The sequence below is a fragment of the Anser brachyrhynchus genome (assembly GCF_964034855.1).
Source record: "Anser brachyrhynchus genome assembly, chromosome: 5".
NCBI lineage: Eukaryota > Metazoa > Chordata > Aves > Anseriformes > Anatidae > Anser > Anser brachyrhynchus.
Genome location: NC_137699.1, coordinates 62,725,053 through 62,747,721, shown reverse-complemented (window position 1 = coordinate 62,747,721; position 22,669 = coordinate 62,725,053). Strand labels below are relative to the sequence as shown.

General features: G+C 47.1%; 2 protein-coding genes across 3 annotated transcripts in view; both read right to left on the bottom strand.

The window, feature by feature from the left end:
• Positions 1 to 1,320: 1,320 nt before the first annotated feature.
• On the bottom strand, positions 1,321 to 5,192 carry BMP4 (bone morphogenetic protein 4). Of its 2 annotated transcripts, none has more exons than XM_080594437.1 (3): positions 5,024 to 5,192; positions 3,396 to 3,772; positions 1,321 to 2,389 (listed from the first exon to the last, which is right to left on the bottom strand). In XM_080594437.1, exons 2-3 carry the CDS (start codon positions 3,763 to 3,765, stop codon positions 1,548 to 1,550), a joined length of 1,212 nt encoding a protein of 403 aa, XP_080450563.1. In that variant the 5' UTR covers positions 3,766 to 3,772; positions 5,024 to 5,192; the 3' UTR covers positions 1,321 to 1,547. The 2 variants fall into 2 exon arrangements, with proteins under 2 accessions (XP_080450563.1, XP_080450562.1); XM_080594436.1 differs by lacking the exon at positions 5,024 to 5,192 and adding an exon at positions 4,139 to 4,312.
• A 397-nt stretch (positions 5,193 to 5,589) lies between these two features.
• Positions 5,590 to 22,669, bottom strand: part of LOC308196028 (uncharacterized protein) — a 163,196-nt gene continuing 146,116 nt past the window's right edge. Inside the window, exons 17-22 of the mRNA XM_080594438.1 lie at positions 16,681 to 16,796; positions 16,275 to 16,531; positions 15,761 to 15,899; positions 11,351 to 14,553; positions 7,847 to 7,947; positions 5,590 to 7,485 (exon numbers count right to left, since the gene is read on the bottom strand). The gene's annotated coding sequence lies outside the window, so the exon portion shown is untranslated. The remainder of the gene's footprint in view (positions 7,486 to 7,846; positions 7,948 to 11,350; positions 14,554 to 15,760; positions 15,900 to 16,274; positions 16,532 to 16,680; positions 16,797 to 22,669) is intronic.

The following is a 22,669-nucleotide window of genomic DNA, read 5'->3' as shown; positions in this document are numbered from 1 at the left end:
GTCCCTACACGCTCCCAGGTTGTGGGGTGATCCCCTCCCTGACCCACCACAGCCCCACAGGCGCCGTGCAGCCCACCAGCAGCAGAAACCCACTGCCAGGAGGCTGCACAGACCCAGCTCTGGTGGCCCAGGGAGGCACGAAGCCACCTGGAGGCTCCCCATGGGCACAGGGGACACCGTGGCTTGTCCCCGTGCACCGGTGCCCGGTGGGACAGCGGGGTGGAAAAGCCTCGCTGGCACGGAGGAGTTTGAGGGGTGGTTTTTGTGTTGGGTTTTTTTTTTTTTGTTGTTGTTTCCAAGAGAACCGCGGGGCCATGCTCGCCTCCCCCCGCGGCTCCCATCTCCTCTCTCCACCTGCACTCTTCAGGGAGCCAAGGCTTTTGGCAAGCTTTCCAGTCCGGTTTTTATTGGTTTCAGCTAAGCTGCCCCTTTTGGAGGGTTGGAGAGCTTCAATCATTAAAAGAAGGAGGAAAAAAAAGAAAGAAAAAAAAATGCATCATGCACCCTGCCCCCGCTCCCCTCCCTTCCCACTCCCACAAGGGCTGAGGGTCGGAGCCCCCTGCGCGCACCCCGCCGTGCCACATGGCCCAGCTCCCCGTTTCCCAAACCAAACACGGTCCGTCCACAGCGTTCGAGCCAGGAATTTCAGGCCCCAGTTACCTCCAACCATACCTGTTTGGCTCTGATCACCTTCCTGCTCGGAAGCAATTTGGAAAGGACGCAGCACAGGTAGCTATTAGCTAACACGTATTTAACTGCTCCAGATATCTTTTTTTTTTTTTTTGGCATTGTAATGGGGCGATTTGATCTTCAAAGGACCCGTGCAAACCTTTGAAGCTTCCCAAAGAAGCCAATCTCCAGTGGGGAGGGGAGGAGGGTGGGGGGGGGGGGAAATGTTAATAGTTTTAAAACCTGGGGAATCCTGAAGATGGACGAAGGGTATAAAACCCAGTGGGTTTAGCATAAAGCCCTCAGGTATATCTTCACCTTCTTTTCAAATGCATTTTTGGTGGGTTGCTTTGCCAACGCTTGGGCCAGGTTAGCAAGGTCGGCTCTATTCCCAGCGGCCGGGAGAAGCAGCTCTTAATCTCTCCGGGGACCCTCATCTCCCACGTGGCGCAGCCCCAGCACAGGGGGATCCACGGTACCTCGGCGAGAAATAGAAAGACTGAAATTTGCAAAGCCTTCTTAGGGGAAAAGGGAGGGGAGGGGGGGGGAAAAGCAGGGACAGAGGGGAAGGAAAAGAGGAGATACAACCCCTGCTGCACTCCTGGCCAGCACAGCCTCAGCAGCACCCTGAGAGGTGAGACACAAAATGCGTTTACCTTTAAAATAATGACTCATTTTATTTTTTTCTTTTAATATGTAGTTATAAATATATTTTGTCAAAATATATGATCATTATTGTCAAAAACATTTGCACATAAAGTCATAAATAAGGTCAAGGTGAACGTTTAGTTTAGAGAAGAGTCCAGCTATAGCAAGCAGTTCTGGGGTGGGACGGGAGGGAGAGAGAAGGGGAGGAGAGGGCGGCGGGGAAGGGGGGGTCAGCGGCACCCGCACCCCTCCACCACCATCTCCTGGTAGTTTTTCAGGACCACCTTGTCATACTCATCCAGGTAGAGCATGGAGATGGCGCTCAGCTCCGTGGGCACGCAGCAGGCCTTGGGGATGCTGGAGTTCACGGAGTTGACCAGCGTCTGCACGATGGCGTGGTTCGTGGAGTTGAGGTGGTCGGCCAGAGGGAAGGGGCAGTCCCCGTGGCAGTAAAACGCCTGGTACCCCGGGGGCGCCACGATCCAGTCGTTCCAGCCCACGTCGCTGAAATCCACATAGAGGGCATGGCGGCGGCAGTTTTTTTTGTTCTTGCGGGAACGCTGGTGCTTGGGGCTCCGGCGGGCTCTGCGGGTCAGCGCGTGGCCTCGCCCGTCGTGCCCAAAAGTGACCAGGAGCGGCCTGAGCTGAGCCCAGTCCCCGCGCCCTTGAGGTAAAGATCGGCTAATCCTGACGTGTTTGCCCTGATGAGTCTGTGCGTGGTGGAGGTGGGTCACCTCGATCACCAGCCCGTGGTTCGGCTGCTTGTCCTTGGTCCACCGGATCACGGCCGGGCTCACATCAAAGGTCTCCCAGCGCGTCACGTTGTGGTGCACCAGCCGCGTGTCCAACAGGCGCGTAATGGCCTGAGCGCGCTCCGACAGCGGCTTCATCACTTCGTAAATGTTTATCCGGTGGAAGCCCCTCTCCCACGCCGCGCTCGGCTCCTCCACCTGCTCCCGGTACAGCCGCAGCTCCGCCGAGGAGATCACCTCGTTTTCCGGCACGCTGCTGAGGTTGAAGACGAAGCGGATCCGGGGCGCCTCGCTGGGGCCCGGGACGGTCTCCAGGTGCTCTGGAGGGGAGCAGGGCAGGGGGAAAACGGTACAAAAAAACAAAAAAACAAAAAAACAAAAAAACAAAAAAAAAAAAAAACAAGAGCACGTCAGCCTCGGGGCACCCAGCCACAGCCCCCCAGCGCAACCACAGCTCACATCCATGCTTCACCTGCCCGGCAGCCGCTGGCACCGCTCCGCTCCCCCGCGCATCCCTCCCGGCCGGACCCGCAGCGGCCCTGGCGCCGCTCGCTCGCCCTCCGCACGCCTCTGCCCAGACGGGGTCTGCCCTCCCCGCCTCTCCCCTTCGCTTTCAGGGAGGCTTTTCCCCTTTCGCTTCCCCCCTCCCCGACTCCATCTCCAAAATCATCTCCTCGGAGAGGTGCTGTGCCAGGGAGCACAGAGGTGCCTTGTTACGGGGCGCAGGGGGCAGGGGGAGAAGGAGAAGCAAATTCCAGCACAGTAATGATGCGGCTGGATTAATAATTCAGATTTACTTTGGAAAAGAAACATCCGCTAGGAAACATTTGGATCAGATTACAAGGGCCTATTGAATAAACCTTATAAACACACAGCTGTAAGTATTAAATTCGAGTAGGGGTTTTTTTGGATTTTTTTTTTCTTAAGAGCAAAACCAGGCAGCGATCGCTTTGATAGTTCAAAAGAAACACACCAGGGGCGAGATCCCGCCCTCGCTTTACTCCCGCATCCGATCCAGAGCCATTAAATCCACGCGAGCCCGGGGAGCGACCCCGAGGCGGAGGGACCGAAGGAAACTCGCTGTTGTCAGCGGAGGCAAGGGCACCTCAAAATATAGCCAAACTCGGGTTAAGCACAGGATGCTGGAAAAAAAATACAGGGCAGCGTGCCTGTCAGCCACACGCACGGCAGGCTCGGGGGGGTGTTTTTCCTCCCGTAAGTTTAGAGCCGGGCACGTCCTGCTTCTAAACGCGTTCGTGAGCTTCCAAACACATGTAAACCCCGATCGCTACCGGGGCTGGGAATTTACCTCCTCCCATCACTGACCTTCATGGTGGAAACTCCTCACGGTGTTTGCCCGGCTGGTCGATCGCTCGGGGTACTGCAGGCTAATTTCCTGGAGGCTTTCCTCCTCTTCCCCGGACTGGAGCCGGTAGAGATCCAGCATGTAACTAGGAATGACGGCTGACTTGCTGGGCTGAGGCCGCCTTCGCAGCCCAAACATCTGCAGCAGAGTTGTTTCGAAACCCCGCAAGAGTTCATGGCTTTGGGCAGAGCGGCGTCCGGATCCGGCTTGTCCCTGAAGCTCTGCGACTTTCTTCCTGCCGGTCTCGGGTATCAGGCTAGCATGGTTGGTACCTCCTAGCAGGACTTGGCATAGTAGGATGACCATCAGCATTCGGTTACCAGGAATCATGGTGTCTCTGGGGTGTAAAACACGCAACAACAAACAACAAGGAAAGTCAGGATGAAAAGCGAGCACCCCCCCCCCCCCCCCCCACCTCCTCCTCTTCCGAAGAAAACTTAAAGAAGAAAATAAAAAAAAAAAAAAAGCCACGGTAAAAGGGAAGAAGCCCCCGGCGGGCAGGGGCTGGGGGCTCCGGGGCGCATCGCGGGGCCGGCCCGGGGCTGCGGCGCCCGGCGGGGAAGGGGCGCGGGGCCGCGGGTTCGAGTCCCGCCGCCGGACGCTGCGGTGGGGAAGGAACGAAGAAAAAGTTTAAAATTAACTAAAAAAATAAATAAAAATAAAAAAAAAAAGCCAGCGCGAGGAAGAAGAGGGCTGTACTCACTGACAGCAAGCAAGGCATATCAGCACAGTCCATGATTCTGGAGAGCCAGCCCGGCCCCAGCGCGCCGAAAGCCCCGGGGCAGCGGCTGCCGAGCGCCTCCCGCGATCGCCGCCCGGGCGCAGTGCGGCCGCCGCCGCCGCCGGCCCCGGTTTTCTCCCGGCCCCGCAGTCACGTGGAGCCTCGCACACCCCCCCTCTGGCCCGGCCCGGCACGGCCCGGCCCGGCCCGGCCCTGCCCGCCGCCCCCGGCCCGCCCCCGCGGGGGACGGCCCCGGCCCGCCCCGCCGCCAGGCTCCGGGCTGGGGCTGAGGGGGCGGCCCGGGGGGGGGGGGGGGGCACCGCCACGGGGTGAGGGGGGAGCCCCGGTCCCGCTCAGGTGCCCGCAGACCCCGCCTGGCACCGGGGGTCCCCGCCCGGGGGCGGCATGGAGGGAGCCCCCCGGGGGCTGGTTTGGGAAGGGGGGCTCGGGTGTGGGGAGGGGGGCTCGGGTTTGGGAACAGGAGCTCGGGTTTGGGAACAGGAGCTCTGGAAGTGGCTCTGCCTTCAGGGGAGGGGAGCTCGGAGCTGCTTGGAGAAGAGGATGGAGGGAGAGCCCCGCGTCCCCCCCCTTCTTGCACCCTCTGGGCACAGCGAGGCTCCCCTGGGGACACGAGGGGCTGCAGCCCACCGGCAGGCCCACAGATTACCCCTGCCTTCGGTCCCCACCTGCCCTCTGGATTTTCTCTCCCTTCTCTTCCCCATTCCCCCCTCCCCGGGCAGCCAGAATGAGGCTGCCTGCACACTTCCCACCAGGCCAGGTTCCCTGACCCCACAAGGACGCGAGGCAGGCACCTTCACAAGCCAGCACGGGCTGCACGTGGCCACGGAGGGCTACCAACAGGCTCACCTGGAGGAAGGATGCTCCTGCCGCACAGCTCAACTCCGGCATTGCCAAAGATTGCTTCGCAGAGCCAGATTTTGGGTTAAGAGTGTAAGCCAGGCGTCCCAGGGCTCAAGGTTGTTCCCTGATGGGGTCTGGGGGCACACGGGTCTGTCACACATCAACTGGGCACGCTGTGAGCAAGGCACGGAGGAGGCAGCTCCTGGGAGAGGACAGGATGCCACAAACTGACAAGAGGCAGAGTGAAACAACCCTGTGATAAAGAAGGGAGAGCTCTGCCCGGGTGTTAAAATACCGTCACTTTGCCTTGCTGAGGTGTCCCTTTGGGTTGGACAAGGTATCACCCACAGAGGGAATGGTCAGTAAAATCGTAAGACCAAAAGATACGGTCAGAGGGTTGGCCATGGGGACTCCGCAGTTCGTAGATGAACCACAACCAAGAGCCAGCTGAGAAATGATGAGTGGAAAGCAGCAGAGTCCCACAAACCACCAGGCCGCCGTGCCCAAGCACAGAGCGAGAGCGGGGCAGCGCGCGTCAGCTTCCTCACAGCCCTGAGGCACTGCCCCGAAGCTCACACAGCCAGCAGATAGGGCTTCCTTTAATATTTCACTTTTTTTTTTTTAGCTCAGACCTGACCCGTGCATTACAAAAGCCCAGGGATGTCACTGAGAGGACACACGCAGATAAAAGGCAGTGCTGACGCTGTAATATCTCTGAGTTATTCCTATACCACTCCGAGTTTAAAAGAAACATCTGTTAGCAAGGTATTCGGACTATGAATCCATCAAAATTTGTGAAATATTGCTATCACCATTTCAAATGTATCACACTGTGTGTTATTCTTAACAAGGGAAAACAATTTTTGGAGTAGCTGCTGTGCAACTTTTTAAAGTCGAATAACATTTTCATTGAAAATATTCCAGTCTAAAAGCAAAGTTTACGCAAGGGCCTGTACGACACTGCTCTTAAAACAGACCTCTGGATATGGAAAAGCAACTCGCTGCCTCTTTGTGGGAGCAGCAGCAAGATGTTACTCTCCTCGCCTGAAGACCTCACTCAGATTTTGGTAGGATCAGACAGCGGCTGCGTTGGAAACGTTTGTCGCTGAGGAATTCAGTCCCACAGCATCCAGTGCCTCCTCTAGGAAGCCGTCCCGTTAAAGCGAGATCCAAAAAGTTACTTATGTAATGCTGGTTAACCATGCCTCTGTGCAAGGAGGTGGCCAGCTGGGGACAGAAAGCCAGTGGAGAGCGATGTGGTTTAGGCTCTTGTAGGAGGCAATAGCGTATTTGAGTAGCTTATTGGTTACTAAGAAGTGTTAGTCATGGGGAAAGCTGTAGTATTTATTCCGTAAAATGTAAATACATAACCCAAACCACAACGGAATAACCATGGATGGAAATAGTGTAGCATTTACTGAAGGAGCTGAAATGCATTTCTACAGAAGCTGTATTTCCTTAGCCCCATAGAGAGTAATTTACCTTGAACGTAGCTTCTGCTCAAGCCCGTGGAGTTACACATAGGCTGAATTCGGTCCAGGCACGCTAAATAACTGAGTGTGTTATATATTCCAACCAAAAAAGTCAATGCCAAAATGGAGCTAAAAATACAAATGTGGAAGGTTTGAAAAGCAAACACTGCTTAATTCAGCAGTAGATACAACCTTGTGTGTTTTAAAGATCCAGCAAATCAAAAATAGAGAAGGTTACGTCTATGCTCTGTGCAAGGCACACCTCACCCAGCATCACATCTAGCGTGGGCGAGGGGGCACTGCTGAGGTTCTCGCCTGTGATCAGTCCCAGCCGTGCTCAGGGCTCTGCAGCCAGGTTTCTCCCTCGTTGATCTCCGCGAAAAACCTTCCAGGGGCTTCTGCACCTGGACAGCAAGGCTGCTGGCCTCCTCTGGAAGCTGGGCACCAGGTCACTGGGGATGTCACCCTGCAAAGAATGGCCAGACAAGGAGGTGATTCATGCACGTACAGCCCACGACTGCGAGTGAAGTCTTGTTTTGTCGGTGGCAGCAAGAAGCCCAGGAGCTTGCAGGTCTCCTGGAGCCCGGGTGCCCAGCTCTGCTTGCGGTGGTCTCTAGCTGAGGGGCAATTAGCGTTCTCTTCTTTCAACGCAGTCATCGTGGATTTGCCCAGACGTGTTCCTGATAAAATCCCAGCCACTAAAAATTGCCCCATTTCCAGGTTTCTTGTGCTCAAGACTCACCAGCGGGCACTGCAGGTCGACGTTCAGCACCTCTAGAAATTAGGCCGGCTCTGTTTACAAGGCAAACTTCTCCCCTAATGGCAGCATTTCAGGAGATGCCTCTGGACTTGGGCAGAGTGAAACCTTCCCAAACCAGTTCTTGTATCCTGTGTTATTTTTAGAGCAGCTGCACCTTTTGGGCTCCAAAGTTTGCAAACAACCTGCCTTGGGAAAAAAACTTGTCTCACCAGATTTGTGCTTGAGCAGAAACAAGCCTAAAACCATAAATAAATAAATAAAGTCATATGTCAGAGACGTTTTAAAGACATGAATTACAGGAGGAGATGCCCATAAGTGTGCTAAGATCAATTCCCTCCTACCCTTTCCTTTCAACCGCCTAAGCTTGTCAATTAAAACAAAGGGAACCGAACAAACAACTCCAAGGGATTACATTTTCCAAAGTAGCTCTTCACTAAAGAGCCAGACTCCAGCCGGTGAAAACAAGTGCAGCTGCTTGAATGGCGAAAGGAACATTTCTTACAGCCACACCGAGATTTTTAGGATTTCTCTGAATGCTCCAGAGCTGGCCTGTTCTACCAGTGTTTGCTACTTTCTCTTGAAAAAAGAAATTCTTACCTCTCCTGAAATACAGGACTGGGCCCAACCTGGAGTTTCCTTCGGCTTTACATTTAAGTGTCTCTCCAGTGGTCAGGATCACACCTAGAACTGCTCCTGAGCTAACAAGAGAATCACGTTTAGGACTGCTGTGTTATTCCAAACAGTTTTGTTGTTTTTACAAATAAATATAAAAACACTGTGTGGGGATATTAATAAGTATATAAAGTATAAAAGTATGTAAGTATAAAAATATATAAAGGAAGTTTTTGGTAATCAGATACACAGCAGCTGAAACAGTGGGATTGTATACTTATTTCTATTTTCAAGTTTTAACGATTAATTTCATCGTTTTGCAAAAGCCATGAGAAGGTTGACTGTCCCACGCAGGGAGAATGATTCCTGGTTTCACTTGACTTGTTCACTCTGCCACTTTTGGAAGATCCCCAAAACTGAGCAAGCCCAGAAACTTCACGCCTCGCTTTCCATACATACATCGTCCGTCTGCTCCAGTGAGAGTGTAAGGCCTCTGCAGCTAAATATTGTCCCTTATGAGATGCTTGTGTAGTGCATCAAAACTAGGAAGCCTCAGTCTTGTGGAATTGCTTCAGCAATATAATTCATAAAATAAAGCTAAAGCCATTTTAATGGTCTGTTGTTAAAATTCTCCTGACTGTGCTACGAACGCCTCTTTAAGCCATCTGTTGTAAAATCATTTATACATTGACTGGTTTCCTTGGTCAGTGTTACAAGCAGAATATTCATATTCTCATGCAGGTTCTGGAAAGAAATGTTGCTTTTAGCACGCTTTCGCTCCCCGCTCTATCAAAGTCTCATCCCTGAGAAGCAAGAAGGACCTCCAGAGGATGAGAAACGCATCCTTCCTGTTCAGAAACTGTAGCTGGTCCTAATAAAGACCGCCGCCCTCCTAACGAACACCATAAGGCCATATGGATATCTAAGATAAGCAGGTTCTTTGCAGCTCTGTTGAGTCATGAATACTTTTGGAGAACACCACAAGTGCTGGCAGCTCCCTCAGCGTACACACCACTTCAGTGTGTCTCCAGCACCGATATGTGGCTTTGTCTGACTTCAGCTGTGACTCTGATATTTCAAATGCTTTGCTCTTCCTCGCTGTCTAGCAACACTGCCAAATCTACCACACCGCACAACCACATGGCACCTCCGGGGTGCTGACATCTGTCTTTGTCCTTTAATTGTATCTCGAGATCTGCTATCATCGGAAGCTTTAATGATTCCAAACACTAGCGTGAGGCATAAATAAGCAGAGCAGGACAACTGCTGCAAAAATAGTTGTAAGAGAACATGCTGGAATTTGCTAAGTGAGTTTGTTCTGAGCGTGTTCACATCTGCTCTGTTTGATTTTCAGCAATAGGAAAGGAGTTTAGGGGTAACCACTATCACAAGTGCTCAGAAGTGTCAGCACATCTCTAAATTTCATATTCATTAATGCGAGCATCCTCCCCTGAAAACAGAGGAGGAATCCTGTTAGGGATTCCCATCTGATCCCAGGTGGGAGACATGACTTGTGGCTTCCATCTCCAGCAATAAGAAACTGTTGGGGCTCCTTTGTACCAGATGCCTGGTGACCAAGCGCACGCTCACAAGCACTCAACAGGCCAAGGATCATTCTTGGAAAGTACTCACCAAACAACCTTACACAGCAAATGTATAAGCACGAGCTTCCCCCAGATAGGTGATGAGAAAGAGATCACTGCAGAGGGAAGGGCTGCTTCCCCACAAACCTTTATACAAGGCTGCAGGTTGTATGGGCTTGGTAGGTCAAGTTGCTGTCCTAGTTCCAACAAAGTGCCCTGTGTGCTTTTATAACCATATTTGTGTATATAAAGGTGCACACACAGATGCAGGGACACACACGTATCCATCACACTTGGCTAAAACATACCCAGTGCAGCAGGATCTTGACCAAGGACCTCAGTGGCTTATCCTAGTACAAAACAATCCATGTCAGCGCAGCACCTTTGTCAGGGCAACCCAGTTCACTACAAATATCCTACAGGTTTACTCCCTGTGAAAGGGGTAATGCCCTGTATAGTAGAAGGAAGGAGCTAGAAGAACCCACGGTCCTTCCTGACGAACCTTTTAGCAGGACATCACTCCAGTGCGGCAAGGCTGTTTTATTATTGATAAAGTGAGCCAAGGAGTGAGGTGTTCTCTGGGTTTATTTTCAAGGTAGAGACATTCTTACTTACTGTTACCTGCTCTGCTCTGCTCTGGGGCAAGAAAAGACACTTGTAAGTAGCACCAAAGCCCACCATACCCTCTTCCTAAGCAACTGTTGCCCAAAAGCACCTGAAAAGGAGCACAGCTTGTGTCAACAGCAGCGAAACATAATTTCATTTTTGGTGTTTTCCTCCGTGGGCAATTATCCGTTTTCCCCTTCACTGCTTCCATCATACACAGACACTGACTCAGCAGCCTAAAGCAGGCCTTTAGCTCCCCGGGAAGTTCAAAGGTTTGGAGCAGTGCTGCAAGTACTGGGATGCCTAGAGGAAGGCTGGCCTTATGATGAAGAAGTTGATTTGGACTTCAGAAGGTCTAGGTTCAGCTTTGTGTTCCTATGACACTGTCTGAGCCACCAGGAAGCTACTTTAGCCAAGTGGCTAAGCATATGCTTAACAGCAAAGAGTAATTAAAAAAAAATGAGGAAAGGAGAACATTAGAATTAAAGGCATGTCAGAGTCTCCCTTCTGGAAGAACAAGAGCACTTTGAACCATTCTCAGAAATAAAGCAAAACCAAACATCAGTTCTAAACAGGTCATCAAACTCCAGCCCAGCAAAGAGAAGGCTTTCAATCTATTTTGGTTGGACTCCAGCTCCTGGGACCATATTGGGAGAGCAACGAGACCCAGGGATGTTGTATGATCTTTCATTTTACAGCACGTGAAATAAAAGTGGTGTTGGTGTGAGGGCATACACTGCCCCATACATCTAGTGCAACATCATGGAGGGACATCCTCACATCTCAACAGGAGTAGAAAGCCCTGGGCTGATTCTCCCATGCGTCGCTCTGGCTTGAGAAGAAGAGCAGAAGGGAAACATTGCTGGGAGACAGAACCAAAATCTTCCCCATAAGAAAGAAGCAAAAGTGAACATGCCTGGAAACCAGGAATTAAACACATTGTAGTCAGAGGTGGGTTTCCAGCATTTTCCAGAAATAGCCATCAGGGCTTTAGATTACTGGCTGGCAGCCACACAGCCCCTGAACTGAAGAGAGGCCAATTTCTTGACCTGCCGGCTTCAATGCAAAGACAGTCTGTGCTCTCTGATACCTTATCCAAACGATGTGGGCAAACCAGCGCTGTACGTGTGTACCGTGCGTGCCTAATCCCACAGGCAAACTAGGCTTTCTGTTAAAGGCCATTTGCAGGTTCTACTGATTTTATTTTTAAAATACCAGTGACCAAACAGAGTATGGAGAAATAAAACTGAAGAACTGGGTCATAAAAAAAAGGGAGAAGAGAGACTTTTAGGAGAATTACCTAAATTCACTTGAAGAAGGAAGAAGAGAAACTGCAGAAAGGCAGCACATCTGAGGACATCCCATGCTTCACTCTCTCTTGTGTATGACGGGACCTTGGGTGCATGGGGATGCTCAACCACTTGGGCAGAAGGGTTTGCAACGTCAGACCCCTGAGGATAAGCAGGAAGACAGAACAGGAGAGAAAAGCGATATGGGAAAGAAGTGAAAACCAAGAAGGCAAATTCTGTCTGGGCAGAGGGCCAAGGCAAAGCCAAGCGCAATTCTAGAAAACGGGACCGAAGCCAAAGGCGCCAAGGTGTCACAACAGGCAGCGCGGCTCTGCAAAGACGATCCAGAATGGCGCAGCGGGCAGGTGCACAGCATCAGAGGCTCCCCTGGAAGCTACCAAGAGCCCAAGAGGAGACCACCACGGAGGAGGAACCATGAAAGGGACGGCAAAACTAGATCACTTCCACTGTGTTTTCTGATAGGTAGGCCTACTCAAAGCAGGTGTCTGAATGTATTTACAGTGTTGAGAATGGCTACACCTGGAGGCAACACCACAGTCACCAGAAAATTGGAGACCTAACTGGTCTGTCTGTGCCTGCAGGAGCACAGCTCTGCTCTTTCAGAGGTAGCTCCCCATCCACTCTCAACCTTTTTTAGGATATAAAGAATTTACTTTAGTAGCATCATCCATTCCCTTTCCACACAGGATCACCCTGCCCTGCTGGTCAAAAACTCACCCAAAATAGCAAAACTCCAAGTCCAGTCTGCAAACAAAACAAAACAAAACATAACAAAACAAAACATAACAAAACAAACCACCACAGGCAATGGGCATAACTATGAAAGCATTTTTTAACAAAAATAAATAAATAAAAGCAGGGCTTTGGTTTCTATTCTGTTGCTGGACACATGTAAATGCTGCATTTGTTAATTTCTGACTCTTCCCAGCTACAGAAGTCCCAAAGGACTTTGTCTCCGCAGGGTGAGCAGCTCCATGTCTCCCATGGCAGAGGGCACACATGATGATCTGGCTCGCGTTACTGAGCAGGATCAGATGATAGGTGAAGATCCATGATGCCGAGCAGCAGGTGCAGCTGGTCAGCAGCTCACAGGTCAAAGCCTTTTCCTTCTGTCTGAAAATCCTCCCGCACCTTTCGTTTCTGAATTAAGTAGAGGCTCTTCCTTCTCCAAAGACTCTTGTTGCTGCTAAGCTTTATGCATTTACACATCTCTGTATGGACGTGATTTTAGCACAGGGCATCGGCACCGTATGTTTCAGCTCACATACGCTTGTTATAACCAAATGTTTTGTAAAATTGTTCATTTTACTGTGCCATGAGAGATAAGTAACCCAGCAAAAACTCTGCCTCAGAGCTCTGAGTCTTAGGAAATGCAGATTGTCACCTTTTGCTGCCTTTGTATGCTGTTAGATTTTCTCCAAGTAATTTTATGCTACTCAGACACCTAATGACCTAAGTGGTCCCAGGAAAGGGGAATTGGCTTCCTCTTTGAAAAGCCTGGTGTTTATCTGTAATTTAGCTTACCTGACTTGTTTAAAGTGTTATCAGAATGCACCCACCTACTTTCTTTTATTCATTTTCACTTGATATCCAAGATTTGCTTGAATTGAGAATGTCTAAAGCCTCAGGCATGATCCTGGGTGTTCTCAAGTCTTAAATGCCACTGCTTAAAGAGTTAAAGATCTAGATGGCTGCACTAAGAGGATGATAAACTAATCACTCAGTCACTGCTGGTGAGCCTGGTGTCATTTACTGAAACATGGAATGCATTTAACAATGTAAGAGAAACTCCATGCAGTGCAAAAGCCAAAGATGATTGTTAGATTGTCAAGGTTTACTTTGGAGAAAGTCCTCAGCCTAATTACCTACGTTTAAGCAACAGAAGTATTTTTCCACTCATTGAAGAAGTTAGCATTTTCCTTTCAAGCCAATGTGATTTTTCTAATGTCACTAAGGACCGCAGATTCTGTTCAGAGGACTACAGAAATTTAAGACAGGGACTGGGCTTCTCACAGTAAAAAATAACTCTCTAGGGGACGAGTAAGAAATGTGTCCTATCATAATCTTAGGAAAAGTAGATATCTTAATTACAGTACTATGACTAAACATTTACCTATTGATTTGTATCTTCTAGTTCTGCAAAACAGCTTGAAAGAAAAGGACAGCTCTCAGCACTCAACAGAAATAGTTTTCTTTTTATTTAAAAGCCAGGCTCTGTTTTGGTGTTAGAAGAAGGAAATGCTTCAAATCATTTTCCTTGCAGTCTCTGAACCATGAAGGAAAAGAAAGACCAGGTCCAACTTTTTGGTTTTGCATTTCAGAGTTTGGAAAACATTGTTGTTGGTTTTTTTTCTCTAGCTTTAAAATGGGGTCTCAGTTAAAGATCAAAATATCAAATATGAACAAAACATCAAAGGAATTTTGGGGGCTCACCCACTAAGCAGCCAAGCTGCAAATATCAATTTTTTATCTTTTGTTCTATTAAACTTAATTCAGAACGTTATAACTCCATTGTGCTACGCAGGTGGTACAGGACCCTTTCTCACCATACCAAATCCCAGAGCTACTGTCAGTGGATACAACCAAAAGTCTTTTATTGATGAGGAAGTAAGGCCTGGGGTGACAGAAGATATTCTTCCAGAGTAAAATGAAGGTGTCACCATGGCACATCTTGGCAGATCAGTGTCAATTTGACCTGGCAATAATAGGCAATGCAGGGACATGGGTTTTTAACCATTCTCCAGAGACTCTGGATGGGTACTCTGATGTGGCTGGAGCACATCCTTGCAGACCTGTGTCAATTTGACCTAGCAAACACAAGTAATAATAGAAAATGAAGCAATATCAGCTTAGCAGAGCTAACTGCCTACCAGTTCTCCAGAGACTCGAGATGGGCACTGTGCTTGCTAGCTTGAGCAAAGCTTCTCCCGTGGCTCTGGTACTGCAACCCAGATGCCTTCCTCCAAAGAGGCAGGAGCACATACATTATAATCAAATCTACCTTCACGACGTGCCTGACAAGGTGGCACAGGATCACTCTCCCCGCTGGGTTATGGCTGATGGCTCAGGTGGGTCTGCTGATGTTGGGGGCAGTATCTGCAGAAGTAAGGAAAGCTTCAGCCTGAACCATGGGATCAAAATTCAGGTGGAAATTCAGCAGATCAAATGCAGAAATCTACAGCATCCTCTCATCCTGAAATAAACATCAAAAATAGATCAAAATGCTCTTGAAAGGTGGCTATTTCCCTGCATGCCTAAAAAGGGAAACCAAATGAGTACTCAGGTGTTGCTCTCTACACTGTAGAGATCTAAAGGCGAAAAAAAGACGAATGCTATTCCAAGGAACCTGTTGTTCCTGTTGTATAAACCTTTCCCTCTGCACAGAGACAACGTTCATGCTAGGAACTGTCTCACTAGCCTCACTACACTCCATGAGAGAAGGAGAGCAAACACTTTCAGATCAACAGGACCAATAAATGGTTCTACTGACAAGAACTGGGAAACTTTGAAATGCACTCACAGCTCCAGAGACCATAATCACTACTGCAAACTATTTCTACCTTGCCTATATATGCATGCGTTTTAAGGGTTGAAAAACTGCCGCTCCAGTACTTCTCAGCAGCTAATAAAAATCCTTGTTAGCAACATCTGGATACAAGATAAGGGAACCTTGCAAAGAAACATGAGGTATTCAACGAGTTTCTGCACCGGGTTCATCATCAGTCCTCTGAGGACTTTGCTCCCATGTCCACTGAGGTGTTGGGGTGTTTTTCCATTGACTTCATTGGGCTCTGAACCAAGACCTAAAGCCTCCCTGCTGTGTTTTGGACATTTGTGTTTGATCTGTAATAAGATCTTTCATTTTTCTTATTTCTGTAAAAACAAATAAAGCCACAGTGCAGGAAAGCAACTAAACACATGCTTATCTTTAAGCATATCCCTAAACCTAGTTGCTTAAAGTCCATAAATCCTATGGATCCCTGAGAAAGAAAAGCACATGCTTAAAATTAAATACGTGCTTAGGGGCTTTGCTAATTAATGATAGCCCCATGTCTTACAGGGCCCTAAGCACATTTTAAAGCATCTGGGTTTTTAGGGCCCATATGGGAAAAGTTGCATGGAAACCATCTCAGAAGTACAACTTTTAGTATTTTATCTAATGCTGGAAGCCTGTCTTTATGAAAGGTGACTGCTATTAGACTGATTCTGTTACGGTACCATTTACAACTGGTTAAGGGAAGTGGTGTTACTTGGATATTTGTAAAAACAAGGCTGTCTAAAACCAGAACCTTTTCTTGCCTATTACCACAATACAGTTCCACCACGATGGCCAAACTCATCACAGCAAAACTGCTTTTTGGAATGTGTTTACTGGCATCTCACGAGCAAACGCGTCTCACTTCAGGCACAATATTGTCCCTGGCCTCCTTCACTTTGCTTAGAGGAAGCACTCGGGCATCCTCTCGAGTCTGGTTTTTGGAAGATAAGCGAGCCTTTGCCATTGGATCAGACAGCGAAAGGAAGACCGGTCCCAGTAATCTGCAAGGAGCAAAAAGCATTTTTTCTTCACCACACCTTGTTTATTTTGGACCTCTGCTAAAGAATTTTAGAACTCTCAGCTATCTTGATCACAGATAGGGCCTCAAATTTAACAACTTTGACAGGTCAAATCAGTGTCGTCTCTGGTGAGAGAACATCTGGGAAGTTTCTTTACAAAACAGTCCTTTCAATACAGTTTTGCCTAAGAACTACTTGCCCTTTCTACTGATTACTTCACATTCACATAGGTACCACACACCAACACAAAACAACACAAAACCTTTTGTACCAACACAAAACCTTTTGCCTTTACAGCATCATCTATGCAAGGACCAAGACCTGCCCTTCTGTCACTTCTGTACTCCATCTCCTTACCTTTTAACATATCTTCTTGAACTTCTTTTTCAAGACCCATCAGCACACTCCGCTTTAAGATGCTCTTGGCCCTCCATCTCTTTCTATAAAATTTTATGCTGTCCCACGTTTATAGGTTCATTGTTCTGCGAGCTGAACAATGAGGCCATGTTTCCATGTCTATTAACGAGGAATCTAGATCAGATGTTAGCACACACAATCCAAGTTAGCCAAAGCATGCAGTCTGGTGCTCCTGCTGGCTTTACTACTTATACAGACTGGGGAAAGAAAGACAGGTGATATCTGAGCCCAGCATAAAGCCTTCAGAATATTTTTTTTTAAAGAAAAGTGATTGTTTGAATGCTTCACATCATGTGGCTGCACTGTCTTTGATCTGAGACTAGATTTAACGCAGCTTCACACTTACCTTTGAGTAAAAGCCTGAGTCAATGCATCACTCATCCCATGCACCAAGAACAAAAGGATGCTACAGGCTTCAACTGCCTAGAAGCATTAACAGCATAGGACTCCACAGTGCAGGATCTAAATAAACACATAAAATAGCTTCAGTCCAGCCCATAATGCTTTGGAGGACAAAAAGGAGTATAAGCACAGGAAACTTTTTATGGATCCTTCTGCAGCCCTGTTTTCACATTAGCAGTGGTAGTCTCCTAACTCCTTGCTTTTTCAGCGTCAGACTCAGCTTACAAGGACTCTACAGAGAGATGAAACCTTCCTAAGAAGTAAGAGTGATGATCCAGTTTTAAACTGCCTTTTGAGGACCACCTACATCACTTGTTGGAGAACAAGGATTGGTACCGCTGCAGACAAGTGGATTTCAGACAGTCTGTGTGATGGACGTAAAATACAGGTAAAAATTCCCTCACTCCGGTATCTTTCCCGATGCTTTTCCACAGACCACTTTCCGTACAACCTGTGGAAATGAAATATTGTTTTTCTTCTGGTAGCAGACATGTAGAAGATTTTCCCAAGGAAATTTGGGGAAAAAATTTTGTTCGGTGTACTTCCTAATCCCAAAGAAGAACGGATGGCTGTGCTCTGAACAGACCTCAGCAAATTCACTTCTTTCACCACCAGATTCCTGTTCCCTACGCTAACTCTAACCTCTCTGTTTCCCTTCCTTTCTGCACAAGATTGATTCACAGAATTTGATTTAAAGGATGTTTATTTCCATAACAAAAATGATCAGGGGTCTAGAAAACATGACCTATGAGGAAAGATTGAAAGAATTGGGTTTGTTTAGTCTAGAGAAGAAAAGACTGAGGGGGAGACATGATAACAGCCTTCAACTATGTAAAAGGTTGTTGCAGATAGGAAGGTAATAAATTGTTCTTCATGTCCACTGGGTATAAGACAAGAAATAATGGGTTTAAATTGCAGCAAGGAGGATTTAGGTCAAACATTAGACACGTTTCCTAAGAGGAAGGACAGGTGAGCACTGGAGTAAATTAGTCGGGGAGCTGCAGACTCTGTCACTGTTGAGGCAGATTTGCCAGGAATGGCTCAGACCTGGCAAATCCTGCCTTGGGGTAGAGGGATAGATGATCTCCCAAGGTCCCCTCTGGCACATTTCCTACTAGCGTGTATTTGTAAGAGCCAATGTCCTCACAAGTACCTTTGTTCCGTGGTAGGGAAAGAAAAAATCTCTCTTGAACACTCCCAGAGATTTTTGCTGCTGGTTTGATCTGTAGCAGCAGTGCGCTTGAAGACGTCCACAGTTATTTCTATCTAGACAATTAATTAAAGGATGATTTTTACAGACCTATCCCCTGCACATGTTTTCTCTTACGGTTCATGCTATAAAATGACATTTCTGCACCCCATTCAAAAGCTTTTTTCCAGATAAGAGATGCGGGACTCCCAGACAAACAGATCCTGTCCTGTCTGGGAGCGATGTCTGCAGATGCAGGCAGCATGAACAGCGTCTGACTGAGGGGGCTTCGTCCACCTCAGATCCTCAGGTCTCCTATCCACAGCCACACACATCACCCCGCATGCACTGTTCAAAACGAGAGCTTTGCAGGAAATGCACAGACTACAACATCCGCTGAGCACTTGACAGATGAGGTCCCTCTCTCTCCTCCTGATGGGTGACTCAATCCCACAGCACACACACAGGGTTTGGATTTTGAAACCCAGCTCTGTCAGCACCAGTTGTGCCAGCCCAGCCAGTCCACTCCCAGTGCAAAGGACAATGGAATTGCTTTAAAAATGCATCACAACTTCTTGCCATTGCAAGCAATCCTTTGCCATAAAAGCCATTTGCTGCCTCATCAGCACAAGCTATATTCAATATAGACAAACAAGGGGATGCTCCTCTGCATACTCAAGGGTTCAAGGCCATCATCCTCTTAGATATACAGCTGGAGGAATAAAACCCAGTGTGTCTGATCAGTGAAGAAAATACAAATATAACTGTTCGATGGTGAAAGTAATCTCCATTTTACAGCCTCAAGCAAACCAAGATGGCTTCACAACCTAACAGAACACGGAAAGGTTAACAAATATGTTACAATGAGAGACTCATTCATTTTCAGGTCTTTCTTTCCATCTTCCTTCCATTTACATTCTTCCAGAAACAGGGGCTGAGGCTAGGCACAGCAAGGGAAGCATTTTCTTTTGGTGTTAAACTTTATGGAAGCAAAATAGTTCAGGATCCATTTAGGACTTTTTTGTGTCATCTGGAGAGCAAGACTAGCCAACCTGAGGCACCTTTTCTGCCATTTACACCCTGAGCAAGCTTTTGTGATTTCATTTTCTTCACTATTGCAATTTCTTTTCAAATGGCATTAAAATTAACTTACCTGTGGAAGTCTGGGTTGCTTTCTTATTTCAGGAAAACCACAACCATCACACTTCAGTCTGATTAAAACATTTCAACCAACCATCCCATTCACCAGAAAACACACTTCTGGTGTGATCAAGTCCAAATGTTTACTTGGGTCAAGTCAGTGAGTTTTCCATCCACAAAAAGGAAAAAAATCAGTAAAATGCAAGAATATTTGGGTAAATCTTGTTTAAATGTTCTGATTTTTCATCTGAAATAAAGGTAACATAATCGCACTTTTCTAGTTGGAAAGTAATGCATGCACACACACATGCAACCCAACCAAAATGAGTGAAACATTTCTGGCCAATGAAACATCTAGTATGGTACCAAAAGATTTTTATTTTTTTAGGAGGACTTCTTCTATCCGTACTTCACACTATTAAGCATGTACAGACTTCAACAGCACACAACACCTCACAAAAGTTGTTTCTCCTTCAGGTTTCCAGTTCAGGTTCCTATGAAAAAGCAGTGATTCCTACAGGTCTTGCTACACTAGGTCAGTCTGATAACAGGGTTTGTCTCCCTCTGCTGGTGTTGTTTTAGCTTTTAGTATCTTGAATGGCTGGAAAAAACTAATAGTATTTTCAGAAATATTTGAGAAATCCAGGAGATACTCCTCACTCAGTTCTCTAATTCCTAATTGTCGTTACTGAGACCAAGTACTGGCTGAAGGTGCAATTAAATAAAATCACATTTATACATTAATGCTGATTAGGAATTGGTATTTCCTCACGCTGGTTTAAGATTCTTTGTTTGCCATTGCTTAACATCCTTTTTGAATCAGAGGCTAAGAAGATTATACCCTGGGGTATAACCTCTCCATCATCATCACCCAAGTCAGATGTTACCCAAACAGGCACACCACAATGCGCATGGGTCTGTTTAAACCAGAGAGCCAGACTGAGGGCCTTAACTCAAGTTCATCTTCACATTTTCCCACCCTGTAAGAGGGACAGCTGAACTCCGTGCTCAGTTCATGCATGAATGGACAACGCTCTGCTCGTGGAAGCTGCCATCCTGGCTAGGCAGCACAAACAGCAAATAAAGACCAGAGATGAAATGCTAATCAGTTTAAGACAGGATATTCCTGGTCCTGAAGTTGGACAGCTACTGTAGGTGATCCTAGTAACTGTAGGAGAACTAGGCCTCATAGCCATGAAGCAAATGCATTTTTGTTCAGGACTTGCTCCTTTCACTTTGGACTGATAACACTGTCAGCATTAAACAAAACTATTTCCTTCCACTGATGAAAAAGTGTGAGAACTGCAGGGATGGGTACCTACCATTTTGCCATCTAAAGCTCTGAAAGGCAAATCTCTTGCTATGTTCCTGGGCTATTAATTGCACCCCCCAGGTCCGTACCCACAGATTACCTGTTGTCTGCTGGATGTATTTGGCTGCTGAAGGACCTACCCCAGCGTGTCTCCCACCAAGGCACAAGCACACAGAGCAATCTGGCGGCACATCTAGGAGTCAGGGGAAGCTGATACGCAATACTGTGTATACATCACTCGGTAGGATTCATCTTACCTAACTCTATCCACCTGAAAGACAAGCATCAGGTCTAAGTTAGCCATATTAGCTCCCTGAACAGTCAACAGCGACACGCGTTGCCAGAGGGCAACTTATTCCATGACTTTAAGCCACCTGTCTTCAGCGAGATAAACCCAACCCAAAGAAAACGTTATCACCTACATTTTTCACTTCAGAATAGAAGATCGTTGTCAGCCTTCCAGCCTGGCAAACAGCAGGCCCGTTCTGTTCTGTACTCATCATTCACCTGATGGACACATGAGGCTTTGCAGAAGGCAATGGAAATGCCCTGAATTACTTCAGTGGAAAAACTGGTCATTTGCCTGCGTCAGAACAACTACCAGTGGTTCCCTGGGTTGACCCCACAAAACTTTTTCATCTATTTGTTTATGCAAAAGATATTTTAGGGAAAACCAGTCCGAGTATAGCTTCGATGGATCAAATCTATTGCTTTCATTGTGAAAACAGAATCCTCCTCAGAGCAGCTGCAGCTAAATCTCCTGTCTATGAAACAAAACATTACAGTTGCATGTTAAAAAAGTGATCACCAGAATGTTTATTTCCTGGGTGTGGGAATTAGCTGTGTATGTACAGTGTTAGTGCTTAAAGAACTCCCCCGTTACTTGTTTCACTAGTGATTCTAACGATGATTACCATTTAAGTCGTGTGTCAGATCCTAACGTAGGCTGCATTTACTTTTACATTTAAATGCATACACGCACACAAAAGCAGCCATCGGAGTGCCATTACATCAAGAATATAGCATTACATCAAGATTTATTTAACTGAATCCCCCATAATTAGGTCATAACATATGATTAAGCAGTTGTTAACTGTGTCGTAAGGAAATCTACAAAGGGAATGAAATATTTAAAACAGTAATAACATACCTATCCCGCTTTGCTATTTACGCACAGTTACACACATAAAAACAAAGGAGCGACTCTTAATTACAAGGACAATTTATTTTGCTGACCTTCTTATTGGGACACATGCCAACCCCACTGGGTTGATTTGGTTGAATTTGCAGCAAAAATATTCCGGCCCCATTGTCGGAGCCTCTGCAGTCGTCTGCCCGGAGAAAGCAGAGCGCTTCGCACTAATTTACAGCCGTCACAACTGGTCAAGGGCAGCAGGGAAGTACACAAATTACAGTTAAAAATAGAGATGGCTTTCTGAAATCTCGTTCTGGTGGCTTCTAAAGGTGAGGGGCCAGGAACACATACGTCTCATTCCGCGCTGCCTCTAAGTCCATTTTCGTCTTTTTACTTTTCCCCTTGGATCCTGAGCTCCACTTCAGTTTTGAACTTACATAGGAAGGCAGGAGGTTAAACCAAACTGCTAACTGTGTCTCTTCAAAACTGACATTTAATACAGGGTATAAATCACTGTGGGAGCCTGTTATTCCTTCAGGAATGCAATTACATAGGGTCAAATAAAACATGAAAGAACCCAACAAGTTTTAAAATGTAGTATGTTCTCAAAAGCAGGCAAGAAGGAATGCAAAGCAGTCCAAATATGCTAACATCCACATGTTGTCCTGTATGAGGGGGATTAGAAGGAAAGGTTTCTGTTCTTTAATGATTATGTTGTTAAGCATAGGTATGTATGCAGGTTCAGGGCTCTTGCCGAATACCAGTCCATTCAGGAGCTTTGGGCAGATTACTGTATTTATTTAAAGCAGGTGTCTTTTATGTATCTCATTATTTTAATTGCCACTGTAGCCCTATTTAAGATACCACTGCCATTTAGCACACAAATGGGATATGCAAAATGGACATTCACCTTTTCCTTCAAGGCTCTGGGCGCAGACCCTACCTGCCTTTCATGTGTACCTCAGCAGTGGCGTTGTTGGGAGAGAGACCATAGTATTGCAAAATTATCTCTTTGATAAGCAAATGCCTGCCTCGGTCCGATTTAGGCCACTTCAATCTCTTTCAGTCTCCTTGGCTCGCCTTTGAAACAATGATGGAGAATAACAGGCAAATACATAAATAAAACTTCGTGCAGCCTGTTAAAATCTGCACAAAAG

Excerpts from the sequence above, each read along its gene's own strand:
- BMP4 (XM_080594437.1), bottom strand. The coding sequence starts at position 3,765 with ATGATTCCTGGTAACCGAATGCTGATGGTCATCCTACTATGCCAAGTC. Across the intron at positions 2,390-3,395 it reads GAGGAGTTTCCACCATGAAG|AGCACCTGGAGACCGTCCCG; the intron begins GTCAGTGATGGG and ends GCTCCCCTCCAG.